At 43.4% G+C, this 12,731-nt stretch overlaps 1 protein-coding gene across 5 annotated transcripts in view; it reads left to right on the top strand.

The window, feature by feature from the left end:
* The window catches only part of PLXNA2 (plexin A2), a 481,295-nt gene that overhangs the window by 40,067 nt on the left and 428,497 nt on the right, over nt 1-12,731 (top strand). For all 5 annotated transcript variants that reach the window (XR_010794406.1, XM_066626224.1, XM_066626221.1 and 2 more), the window contains exon 2: nt 10,224-11,505. Coding sequence is in view for 4 of the 5 variants with exons in the window: in XM_066626224.1 (XP_066482321.1) it covers nt 10,318-11,505 (1,188 nt within the window). In the remaining variant the exon portion in view is untranslated. The remainder of the gene's footprint in view (nt 1-10,223; nt 11,506-12,731) is intronic.

The raw sequence follows: 12,731 nt of genomic DNA, 5'->3' as shown, positions 1-12,731 counted from the left end.
AGATTAAACAATATAGACAAGTGTAACCTATTCTTTGTAACAGGGTCCACACTGTGGGGACTAATATACAAACAGAATTAAGGAAAATTATGATTGCTTGTATTATCAATATATTACCATTTTAATCTTAGATTACGTTTAGGCTTAGGTTTTGTTTTAGATGGACAAGAGAAAATCCTTCTTCACACAGCACATAATGTAATGAATTCACTGCTACAAACATGTGGTGAAGGCCACTAGCCTAGATGGCTTTAAAAAGAAATTAGACATATTCATGGAGGACAGGTTTATCAATGTCATCTAGTCATGATGGCTGCATGCCACCTTGGAGTACCAGTTGCTGGAAACAACAATGGGAAAGAACTATGTGCTGACATGTAACCAGAGGTATCTGGTTAGCCACTCTTGGAAACAGGATACTGCATAACCTTTTGTGATTCAGCAGAGCCTTTGTAATGTGCTTAATATATTATTATTAATAATAATAATAATCTCCATGTGCCTTATAGACAGACAAAGCATTAAGCCTCACTACAGTGGTACTTAAGTCTTCCTAAAATATTCTGCAAGTGTTTTTGCAATACGAGTACCCATTGTTTATCCAGGAACTCCATGCTGGAATTGTAAAGACACAACACCTTACCCTCTTCCAGGAAATAGCACACAAAGTATTACATCTGAGGAAAACCTTCAGGATCTAATAATAACAATATAATTCACATCACCCCTCCAAGGAAGTCCTCTACTTCACAGCACCCCATTCAGTGCAAAGCAGAATCAAACAGACCTCACTGAGCATGTGCTGCTTTAGGTGCTCTTTCTTTATCTTAAAGGTCCCCCCTTAAAACCCACACACCAGCATAACACAAACAACCAGAAGACGTAGGACCCAATCCTATCCAGTTTTCCAGTGCTGGTGCCTCTGTGTCAACAGGGCATGTGCTGGTGCAGCTTCAATGCAGTCCCAAGATAAACTCACTACATTTTCCTTGCTACCAAGCTTGGTTTTTTACCCCAGGGTAATGAAAGATATACATCTTTGCTACTTTTTTTCTTTAAAAAGTCCAGTTTACTTGCTGTTTCCACACAATTGACTTGTCTCAGTCTTATGCTGCTACTTTGTAACCCACTTTTCATCAGAAATGCTGACTCATGCAAATAAGGTTATTACAGGAGGTGAGCTTCATCCTGAAGCACTAAATTTGGTATTGTGACTTCCAGCATTGTACCTTCAGTTCACCTCTGCTGTGGTTTTACCCTGAGGGGTAGCTCTAAGCTGCAGAACTGAATTTGCTGGTTCTGCATGAAGCAATTGGATTCCACTCGGGTTCACTCACTCCTTCACCTTTCTAAGGAGACCAAATAAAAATAAGAGATGCTCTTCTCCACAGGTGCATTTCCAGTAAGCTTTTGCAGGGCTTCATTTTGAAAATAAAAGAGTGAAAGCGTTCACATTTCAAGCAGTAACAAAGGATAAAACTAGACATGATGGCAGCACTCCCCCCCCCCCCCCGGGAAGGACTTTTGTCAAGGGGAAAAAAGTGACCAGAGAGAATTAATGCACAGGGTCAATCTAAGGATAGTGGGCCACATGGTGATGTGCCAGCCTTTGCTCCTTCCACTTCCTGGATTGCAAAAGGAAGAAGCACCAGTGAGGAAGTGTAGGGGGAGAGTGATGAGCTAGGGCTTTGGAGTGGAAGGATAGATGGGAATATAATAGTGTTGTAAAATTATGAACAGCATGAAGAGGTGGGATAGATAGATTTTTCTCATGAAACTAAGCTCATGTTTCTGCAATGAATTGAGTGGCATTAGAGTTAGGATAGATGAAAGAAATTCTGCACACAAAGCATAATTAACTTGCAGAATTCGCCCCTGTAGCTATGTAGTGATGGCCATTAACTGAAATTATTTCTTTGAAAGGACAATCGAGATCTGGAACAAAAAGTTGCATCTCTCCAACTTTAACCCTACCCCTGATACTGAACCTGACCAATTCCTTTCACTACCACTTCTTGTATTCTACTGTTGATGTTTTCCAACAGCCATCTCAACATTTCACAGTCACTTAAGCATCAGGCTGGATTTCTTTCTTTGTTTCTTATGTTTACTTTTCCCCCTTAATTTAGGACGAAATGAATGTACTTCTCTGTATGTAGTAATGTATGTACTTCTGATATGTACTTAATGTATGTATTTCTCCGCATCCTCTTGTGTAGAAACCACTACCTTTTGGGGTTTTGTGTGCTATTTTGCTTGAAGTCTGACAGGCAGTTAACTTGGGTTTACTATGAAGACAACCAATCAATGAAGATTAATAGGGTTGCCAGAACTCCTAAGGCTCCAACCCTGACTTGCAAGGGGTGAAGATCAGGACCCTCAAAGATCAGGAAGAGGAACATAGTAGGATAAGAATAGTATCTGGTGCTACCTGGTGAGAACTAAAGACAGCACCTGGCAGATCAGAGGAACATTGTAGCTGTCTCTTGGTGGATCTTGAAGGACATGTCCAGAGAAGAGTAAATAGCACTAGGAAAATAACTTGCCCCCTGTATTTTTGAGGCAGGGACCTCCATGTATGCAATAGTATGTGTCTGTATTAGAGATGCTAGGGCAAATAGCATTTGATGACTGTCATCATTGTGACTGCCATCATCCTGTCTTGATTGTGAGGCTCCAGAAGCATTTGTTTGGCCATTGTTAGAAAAGGAATGCTGAATTAGGTGGGCCTATCAGGTGAGGTCTTAATGTTTCATCTCTGTTGTAATGAATCCTTAAGGATATTTGCTTCTTCCTGCAAACAGATTTGCTTCATCTTTATATTGGCCACACATCATCCCCCTTATCCATATGCTGTATGCCTATCCACTTCTTACATGTTGTCAGGGGGAAAAAAGGATAGTCATATGTAAAAAGCACTGAAATAGTGTCTTGCTTGTCTGGGCTGCCTTATTGGTTTGGACTCAAACTTCTGTAGGGCTCATTTCTGTTAGTAGAAATGAGCCCTGTGAACTTTTAGTTGAAAAGCGGTATATAAATACTGTTAATAATAATAATAATTTCTCTACCTGTAAAATGCAGCTCACATTGAGCAAACTCAACGCACTCAACTTAAAGTAACTTGCCATAAATTCCACAGAAAATTGTCATAGACTAGAACATAATACTGCTCATGTCCCAATGAACTATTTCACAAATCAGGGACTCTCTGTTATAGTTATGGTGGCAATAATCATAGAACAAAAGCTTCTAATGTCCTATGCTCTTTGACCATACTATTCTGTGTAGCTAGAACTTACATTATTGCATTAAAAAAGGGGGGGGAGCCTTCCAGTATGTGAGATCATATTGGAACTGGCACTCAGATAACAAGCTTTTCAGAACAGTTTGGCCAAATCGTTTTCACAGGATTAAGTTAAAAGAAGTTGATTCTCCTTTAGCAGCTATTGTCCTGTAAACAGTGTTGTGTAGCTGCATTCCACAGTGTTTCAGGTAAGTGGGAGTTCTTAGGAAGAAAGGGGATTATCAAGCCTAAAGCATTTCATCTCATTTTTCTCAGAATTTTTTTTTTCCATGCCTTGAATAGCTTAAGAAAGGTGGTGGGTTGGGTTTGCGGGGTGGGGGTTTAAAAAAAATAAGGAAAATACAAAAAATAAATAAATAAACAAACCCAAAACAAAACTCCAAAGCAGGCATTAAAAAACTTCAGCGTCCCGGAAGGGTGGATAAAAGGCTCTCTGATGTAAGCGTGTATCACCCAGCCAGGGCTTTGCTAAGGCAAGCCTCACATTTCCTTAGGAAATCCCAGTGTTATGACTCCTAATACTGTTTGATACACAGTCACTGTGTGTGAATGAGAGGGAAGAGAGGGCAGGTGTGCTGGAGAATGACTCTCTGAAAAGTCCTGCTTCAGTCTTTTGCCTCCCACAGTACTTATTTCAGCCATCTTGGTCCCATATTAGTCCTCTTGCCCTGTGTTCACTGAGGACCAATTCACACAACTATCTGGATACATGGAGACTGATAAAAAAGGCTAGTTGTGGTTGTCATAGTAAACATGGCAATGGTACATATGCCAGCCGGTAGCAAGTCAGTCACATGAATTTGCCATATGTACAGGATCTGAATTTTAGTATTCCGTATCAAACACTGGGAAAATAGTGTCCATGCCAGTGGAAACAATCAGCTGATCAAGATGGCATTACTTCTATTGATTCAGTATATTAATGTAAGGGTGGGCACTTGTGTATATTTTTCAAGCAGAAAAAATCCTAAATGGATATCGGTGGAGAGCAAAAGTGCTGTCATTCCTCTAGGCCAGGGGTATCTAAACTTTTTGGCAAGAGGGTCACATCATCTCTCTGACACTGCATCAGTGGCTGGGGGGGGGGGGAGAATTAATTTACATTTAAAATTTGAATAAATTTACATAAATGAATATACTAGAGATGGAACTTATACGAATGAATGAAGGTCTGGCGATAACTCAAGGCCTATAAAAGACCTTGTGCAAAGCAAGGCTAGCCTTTCCTTTGCTGCCGCTGCTGCTTCACAGACATGAAACAGCAAGAGGTGGAGGGAGTGCCCTAATGAAGCAGTGAAAATGTGCTTTTTTCACAAATGTGGCCTGTAGAACTAGGAAGAGACTACAGTCAAAGTTCAGATGGTTGAGGATGAAATGGACTGATTCCCTTAGGAAGTTATTGATGGCTTTTTTTCTACACTGGGGCAAAAGTAAGAACTGCCCAGAGAATACAATGGAGCAATGCAGGATTTTAGCATAGCTGCGATTGAGCAGCCATGTCTGCCCCCCACCCCAAAGGTTGCAGCAAAGACGGAAACTTCTGCTCTTTCCAATTCAAATCTTATTTCATGTTTTAAAATGTGATTTTTTTTTTTTTAGTTTTTAAACATTTAAAAGCATGAGTAGCCTGAATGCGAGTGACTGGAGCACAGGGTTTCTGCATGGAACTGAGTACAGTACTGTGCTAGATTTGACCTGAGAAAGAGCATGAGGGGCAATTGAAATAGAATGGCATCTGCTGTGTGGGAGATTTTGAGCTGGAAATGTCCTGAGCTCTTCCTCTGACCACAACATGAACAATATATCACATCACAGGGCTGTTGTACCCCACTATCTCCTAGTTTGGGGCTGCCCAAACTTTAACATGGGCAAAACAGAGTGTCTTGACATTTCAATGGCAATTTTAAGTAGTTCTTAAAAATTATGAAATAAGACCTGTATTGTAAAAAAGCAGAAGCTCCTTTCTGTGATGCTAACTTTGTGTGTGGGGGGGGTTGGGGTCATACTGTTGCACAATCACAGCTATACTGAATTCCTAGGGGCCCGATTCCTATCCAACTTTCCCATGCAAGTGCAGCCGCAATGCTGCCGTGAGGAAAGGGAACATTCCCTTACCTGGAGGAGACCTTCATGACTGCCCCCCTACTGCAGGATGCAGCACATGCCCTGTTGGCACAGCTGTACCAGTGCTGGAAAATTGGATAGGTTTTGGCCCTAGGTTTCTCAATTATATTCTAGGTATACCTCTCTCTATATTCTATGTATGCAAATAACTTTAAGCAGTCATTCCCCCTTTTGCTTTTATGTTTCTAGAGAGAAGAAAAAGGGTTCTGAAGTGTTTGTGAATCTTGTTATTACAAAGCTGTGGGTGACTGTCTTAGGGCCAAATCCAGCCCTGGTGTAGGCATGCCAATGGGGTGTGCGCTACATCCTGTGCTGGGAAGGTAGTTATGGAGGCCTCCACAAGCATTTGTTCCCTCACCTAGGGGCTGCATTGCAGCTGCACCGGCACTGGAAAGTTGTATAGGGTTGGGTCCTTAGTCCCCAGAGCTTTCCGTTAGAACTCCCAATGAGCATGGATGAGGAGAAGCACTGTTTGTGCTAACATGTTCACTGTAATGCTTCCTCGATGTTAACTGGCTTCTGGAACAAAGTATTTAAAAAGAGAAATATCGCTTGTCTGCTTGTGAGCCTCCAAGTTAGTTGCGCCATTCAGTTGCCTGAGGTAGGCCTGTAGGTATAAACACTGGATTTCCCCAACCATCCAGAACCCAGATTTTAATGCTGTCGTGATCCTGACCCCCAACCGTACTCATTCCCAGTTCCCCCAATTCCTGCTCCCTATCCCCAAAGTACAAAGTATGGGATTTGCTCACATATAATTGTTTACACAGGATGGCAGCCTAAGCTGTGAATGAATGCAGGGCCTAGGAGAGAGGGGTAAAGGGGGTAATTTGTACCTGGGTCCAGAGTCAAAAGGGGGGCCCAGGAGCCAAAGGAGGGGGCCCTGAAATTTCCTGAGTTCTTACATTTTCCTATCTACTCAGACTTGTTGCCCACATGCGATGCTAGGGACACTACCATGACCAGGGATGCTGGGGACACTACTGATGCCACATGGGTTGGTAGACCTGGGCTCCACAGACTTTTCTAGCTGGTCTATCCTCCCCCCATGCTGTTTTGTCCCTCCCTGCCCCTATTCTGCTCACCCGTCACCACCCTCCCCTGTTCTGTTTCATCCTTTCCCCCTTTGAAAAGGGGCCCAAAAGAAACTTTGTACCCCTTGATAAAATTCCTCTCAGAGGCCCTGAATGAATGTATCCTGTATAGTACACAGGCAAGTAAATGAAGATATGTGGACAGTAAGGCACCTTGCAGTGCACATCCTGATAGTTTGCGCACTGCAGCTGCTGCTGGGGTGTATTTTGAACTGTTGATAACATATTATTTATAGGACAATGATGTTTTTTTCTGGTATTTCTCTAAGCAAAAGAATAATTGCTCTTGGATCTTAAATCACAGAAGGACAGGCTATTGCACAGTAAACGAACAATCACAAAGACCTTCAGCAATATACATAACAGTGGAGGAAGTGAAACTTGGGCAACTGGTCTTTGGTTTAAGAATAGGGTTGTTACAAGCATGTTGCTCTTTTCATCTGTGAAATGCTGATGTCTGAGTCGGACATAAAAGTGCCCAGTAAAAGTGCTAAAACTGCATACAGTGAGGAATATAGTAAGCAATTGATGCGTTTAGAAGAGGAAAAACAGATTACAAAGGGTATGGTAGCAGTAGCCTATGGAGTGAGTTAAAGGTTAAATTACAGTGCAATCCTATGCATGCCTGCTCAGAAGTAAGTCCCATTCAATTCAATGGGACTTACTCCCCGGGAAGTATAGACTGGGTTCAAATTCAGCTGTGTCTCTACTCCAGACAAATGCTAGAATACTTGTTTGTCTAACCCCAACACTGCCTTCTTTTAGGCACTGTATTAGGGCAATGCTACATGTTGCAATTCCTGTGGGTCACACTAATGTTTATGCAGCAAGCCCATATATGTATATCTGACTGGAAAATCTGATTGATCCCCCTTTCCCAGATTGATTGATTGATTGATATCCCCCTTTTCCATGCTGAAGCAAATGCCCAAGATACAGGTGTTTAAGGGTGTGTGTACTAATTCCAAATTTCACACATTTGCTTTGAAAAACACCAGACTAAGAGCCCAATCCTATCCAATTTTCCAGGACTGGTGTAGCCATGCCAATGGGGTGTGCACTGCATCCTGTAGTGGGGAGGCAATCACAGAGGAACATTTGTTCCCTTACCTCAGGACTGCATTTTGGTTGCACCAGTGCTGGAAAGTTGGATAGGATTGGGCCCTGACTCTGGAGTTTTGTGCAAAAATTATAGCATGTAGTACAGCCTCTTATTTAAGTATATTACAGAACAAACAAACAACCGGTGTTGTGAGCACAACATATATCAAAACCTGAAGACTTCAGTGCAGTAAATGCACATCCAAAATCACTTAAGTGGGAGCCATCACATTGGCAAGGCCCTGTGTGGCTATAACTGTCCTCTTGTCCTTTTGTCCAAGGCTAATGCGTGCTTCTGTTGTAACGAATGTTTTTTCAGACAACTATGATGTATAGCTGATGCCCAGCATGCAGATAAAAGGGGGATGCAAACCAGTATTGAAAAGAGTGTACAGCTGCTGCCTGTCTGAGCCTTTTCTGTGACAGCAAAGAGTTTGGTTTTATCTGTTGCTAGTCAGAGTGCACTTTGGCTAGCAGAACACAGAAATCCAGCAAGCTTCATTTCAGTGCAAAATGCACTGTAGAGTGGAACTGCAGAAACCAGTGTTTACAGTAGGGCAAATGGCTTTCGATTGAGAACAAATGGCTTTGGTGTTGGAAGAAAAATCTTTTTTCTTTTTTTTCTTCCCAGAGTGTTCTTGAGTAATGCTGAGTGGTTCATTCCCATTTCCTGTCTTTCTTTTTGATTTAAATTCCGTGGCTTGCCAATTCAGTCTTCAGTTTCTGAGAACTGTGTGTGTTGCATGCCATGGGATTTAAGGAACATTAAAGCAGGTACTCTTACGGGGGGGGGGGGGTTTATTCATACCCCTTGGAGTTATGGGAACCAAATGATGGGGGTATGGGACTCAATCTGTGAACAATTTTAAAAAGTGTTGTTAGATTAGATTGCTAGCTATCACCATTATCGATTCTTATTGAGGCATTCTGTTTTTAGCTAGGCTGCTGCTGCTGATGATGATGATTTTGACAATCTGGTGAGCAGGATATGGGGATCTATTGGGCAAACCATTGAGGGGTCTGAAACTGTTAAAAGGTTAAGAACCCCAGCATTAAAGGCAAATGAAGAATTCGGATAGGATTGTCTCATTGATTAGATACAAGGGTTATTGTACTAAGCGCCTGTGCTGAAAAGGGTACATCAGTCGTTGCTGCCTTTTCTGGGAGAATAGCAGTGTTTCATTCTTGATCTGATTAGCTGTTTCACTTTGTCTCGGGAATTAGAGTAATGGGGGGAGGGGGATGCTGTGACTGCCAAATAGTCCTGGAATATATTCTGCAAGTTCCTTCTGTTCAACCACAGGCAGCAGGTTAGAGGGAGAAGTAGCAGCTCTGGCATGAATGATACATGGGATGGACAGAGTGAATAGAGGGATGTTCTTTTCCATTTCACGTAACAGCAGAACCAGGGGACATCCACTGAAATTGTCTGGTGGGAAAGTTAGGAAATATTTAGCTGACATGTAATTCATCTGTGGAACTCCTTGTCACAGGGTGTTTTGATGGCACCTGCCTAGATGTCTTTGAAAGGGGATTGGTTAGATTCATGGAGGAAAAGTCTATCACAGGTTACAAGCCATGGTGACTGTTTGTCGTCACTGGGTTTTAGAGATAACCCATTTCTGAATGTGAGATGCAAAGGAGTGGCAGCATGATTCAGGTCTTTTGTTGTCTTTTGTGCTCCCAGGGGCACCTGTTGAGAAACAGGAAACTGAATTAGATGGGCCCTTGGTCTGATCCAGCAGGGCTTTTCTTCTGACACTAGACCCAGTTTCAGCAGGAAGGGATTGATGCCGGGGGGGGGGGGGGTGTTATGTCAATCTAGTTTAGGGGATGCTTCTGCACTTCTTTCTATGTGCTTACCAATGGAAGTTCATACTGTAATAATTGTAATTGTCTTTGAGAGTGCCATGTGATGGGATTCTAGGCCTGGTTCGCCTGCAAGTCTTCTTGCAGGACTGAATATTTGTGAGTGACTGGTGCATTTCTAATCTACCACTTAATGTAGATTATGCAAGTTGGTACAGTGCTGGCACACAGCCAGCACTTTATGGACTTGCCAGTTTCAGAGGGTGCAGACACAGCCTAAGGCACTGAGATGCCTGTGACTGTGAGGTGTGCAGAACCGAACAGGAGGTGCTGCAAGCGTGTGAGCCATCTCTGCCTGAGATTTTTCTCTTTAATTAAACTGTAACCCCCATGAGCTTCACGGACAGGAAACCCCTCTTACTCACCTGTCAATCCAACGTCTTGCAAATAAGCCCCTCTAGCCAGGGTTGTTAGATCTGATGTCTAGGTAGGTGAACTGTCTGCAAAACACTTGTCGGTGGGCTGAGATTGATTATTCCTTCCTGCAGCTGAGTGAACTCACGACTCAGAGCATATTATGAGCAGTTAAACTGCGTAACAATTAATGCACAGAGGCGGAACAGAGTGCTAAAGCCTCCACTGTTTACCCAAATGGGAATCCTGCTCATATGTTTAGAGATGTCCTCATTTTATCTCAAGGAGTCCTTAATGAGGAAAAAGAAAGCTTGCTTGAATTGTACCTTTAATCTTTTCCTCTCTGCATATGTTTTTGTTTTTTTAAATTTCTGTAGAACCATGTGAGGAACTCTGCTTCTGCGGCAAGAGACACACACACAGGGAGTTCTGAGGTTCCCACTCCCTTCCCTCTTCACTCCCCACCGCAGGATGGAACAGAGAAAGGTCTGGCCTCGGATATGGGACTCCGATGGCTGGTCAGTGGCCTTGGTGCTCCTTCTTTTGGTGTGCTTTGCTCGGAATGCTGCCAGCACTCCTGTCTATAACACCTTCCATTCTGAGAACCGTGACTGGACTTTCAACCACTTGACTGTCCACCAGTCCACAGGAGCCGTCTACGTGGGAGCCATCAATCGGGTTTACAAGCTGTCTGGAAATTTGACCATCTTGGTCGCTCACAAGACAGGACCCGAGGAGGACAACAAGTCCTGCTACCCACCACTCATCGTGCAACCCTGCACGGAGATCCTGACTCTCACTAACAACGTTAACAAGCTGCTGATAATAGATTATTCAGAAAACAGGTTGTTGGCCTGCGGGAGCCTCTATCAGGGCGTTTGCAAGCTGTTGCGGTTGGACGACCTGTTCATACTTGTGGAGCCATCTCACAAGAAGGAGCATTATCTCTCCAGTGTCAACAAAACTGGCACAATGTATGGAGTTATAGTTCGCTCTGAGGGCGAGGATGGGAAGCTTTTCATTGGTACAGCGGTGGATGGCAAACAGGATTACTTCCCCACCCTCTCAAGCCGCAAGCTGCCCCGGGACCCTGAGTCATCGGCTATGTTGGATTATGAGCTCCACAGTGACTTTGTTTCATCGCTCATCAAAATCCCCTCAGACACGCTGGCCCTGGTCTCTCACTTTGACATCTTCTATATCTATGGATTTGCTAGTGGCAATTTTGTCTATTTCCTGACTGTTCAGCCAGAGACCCCTGAAGGTGTGTCCGTCAATTCAGCCAGTGACCTCTTCTACACCTCTCGAATTGTGCGCCTTTGCAAGGATGACCCCAAGTTCCACTCTTACGTCTCTCTGCCTTTTGGTTGTGTCAAGGGTGATGTGGAGTACCGCCTCCTACAGGCTGCCTGCCTTTCCAAGCCAGGGGAGGTGCTGGCCAGGTCCCTCAATATCACTGCTCAGGATGACGTGCTCTTTGCTATCTTCTCCAAGGGACAAAAGCAATACCATCAGCCCCCTGACGACTCAGCTCTTTGCATCTTCCCCATCCGTGCTATCAATGCCCAAATTAAAGAACGCCTTCAATCTTGCTACCAAGGGGAAGGCAACCTGGAACTCAACTGGCTGCTAGGGAAAGATGTTCAGTGTACCAAGGCGGTAAGAAGGTTTTACTGTATTTTAACTAGCTTTTCTTGGGAGGAAGGATAATATAATGGTAAAACAGCAGGAACAGTGATGAACATTATAGGATTCAGAAACTTGCTTATTGGCTTTGGTTCAAGGTAACTTGAGCATACGCCTTGAAAAGCTGATGCCTTCTAATGGATAAGACTCATTATATTCATTTTGGAGAAAGAGGTTCAAATTATAGCTCAGCCATAGGCTTACCCCATGACCTTGTGCAGGTTCTATTTTCTCATACCCATGTAGAAATGAACACATCAGTGCTGATCTGTCCCAGTGCTAATCTGTATGAATAACATTTGCTTGTTCTTCCATTTTTTTCAGAAGTGCTCTAAGTTCTTATAGATGAAGGGTATTATATATTATATTCTCTTTATTTTATAAATTATACAGTCAGGGTGGTGTAGTGGTTTGGGAGTTGGACTTAGAACTGGAAGATCCAGGCTCAAATCCCCACTCAGCCATGATGCTTCCTGAGAGATCTTGGGCCAGTCACTCTCTCTCAGGCTCGCCAACCTCACAGGGCTGTTGTGAGGACAAAAGGAGGGGAGGAACCATGTCTATCACCCTGAGCTCCTTGGAGGAAGGGTGGGATAAAAATGTGGTAACCAAATTCTCTCACTGAGTGTAGAATAGGTGGGAAGGCATAGACTAAGAGGAAGTTACTAATCCAGGATTACTCAAAAGCCAGGACTAGAGCCATGAGCTGAATCACACTTGCTTCCCAAAGCAACTCAGGACTTACACTTCCCTTATCCAGGTCATTGAGTTGAGAGTTGACAGAAGCTAGATAAGTAATGGAACTGCATGGTTATTGTGGCTGTTTAGAATATTCTTGTGGGTAACACAGATGCTGTATTTTCTGCTCCTTAACCAACTGCCATGCCCTGGCACTCTGAGAGAACAAGGGTGTGCAGGGTTAACTCTGCCTCCAAATCAGACTGTGTGCTGGAGGGAGTTGGTTCTTTCCCTGAGAGGAGGGAGCAGCCATGAGGAGGAAATCACAGCTTCCTTTCTCCTTTTAAAGTACAGGCACCTGTACTTCCTCTGCCTGTTCCTGATCCCATGCCATTAACAGTGGAATCATTTTTTCACAAGTTGGAAGGGTAGTGTACTTGACTTCAGTCATCAAATCTGTGCCAGGATATTTTTAGACAAAGAGTAGGACTGTTCTTGTGTCTGAATCAGAAAGTGCAATG

This window comes from Tiliqua scincoides, chromosome 4 (genome assembly GCF_035046505.1).
Source record: "Tiliqua scincoides isolate rTilSci1 chromosome 4, rTilSci1.hap2, whole genome shotgun sequence".
Classification (NCBI taxonomy): Eukaryota; Metazoa; Chordata; class Lepidosauria; order Squamata; family Scincidae; genus Tiliqua; species Tiliqua scincoides.
Note: the sequence above shows the minus strand (reverse complement) of the source record. Positions and strands in the feature narration are given on the sequence as shown.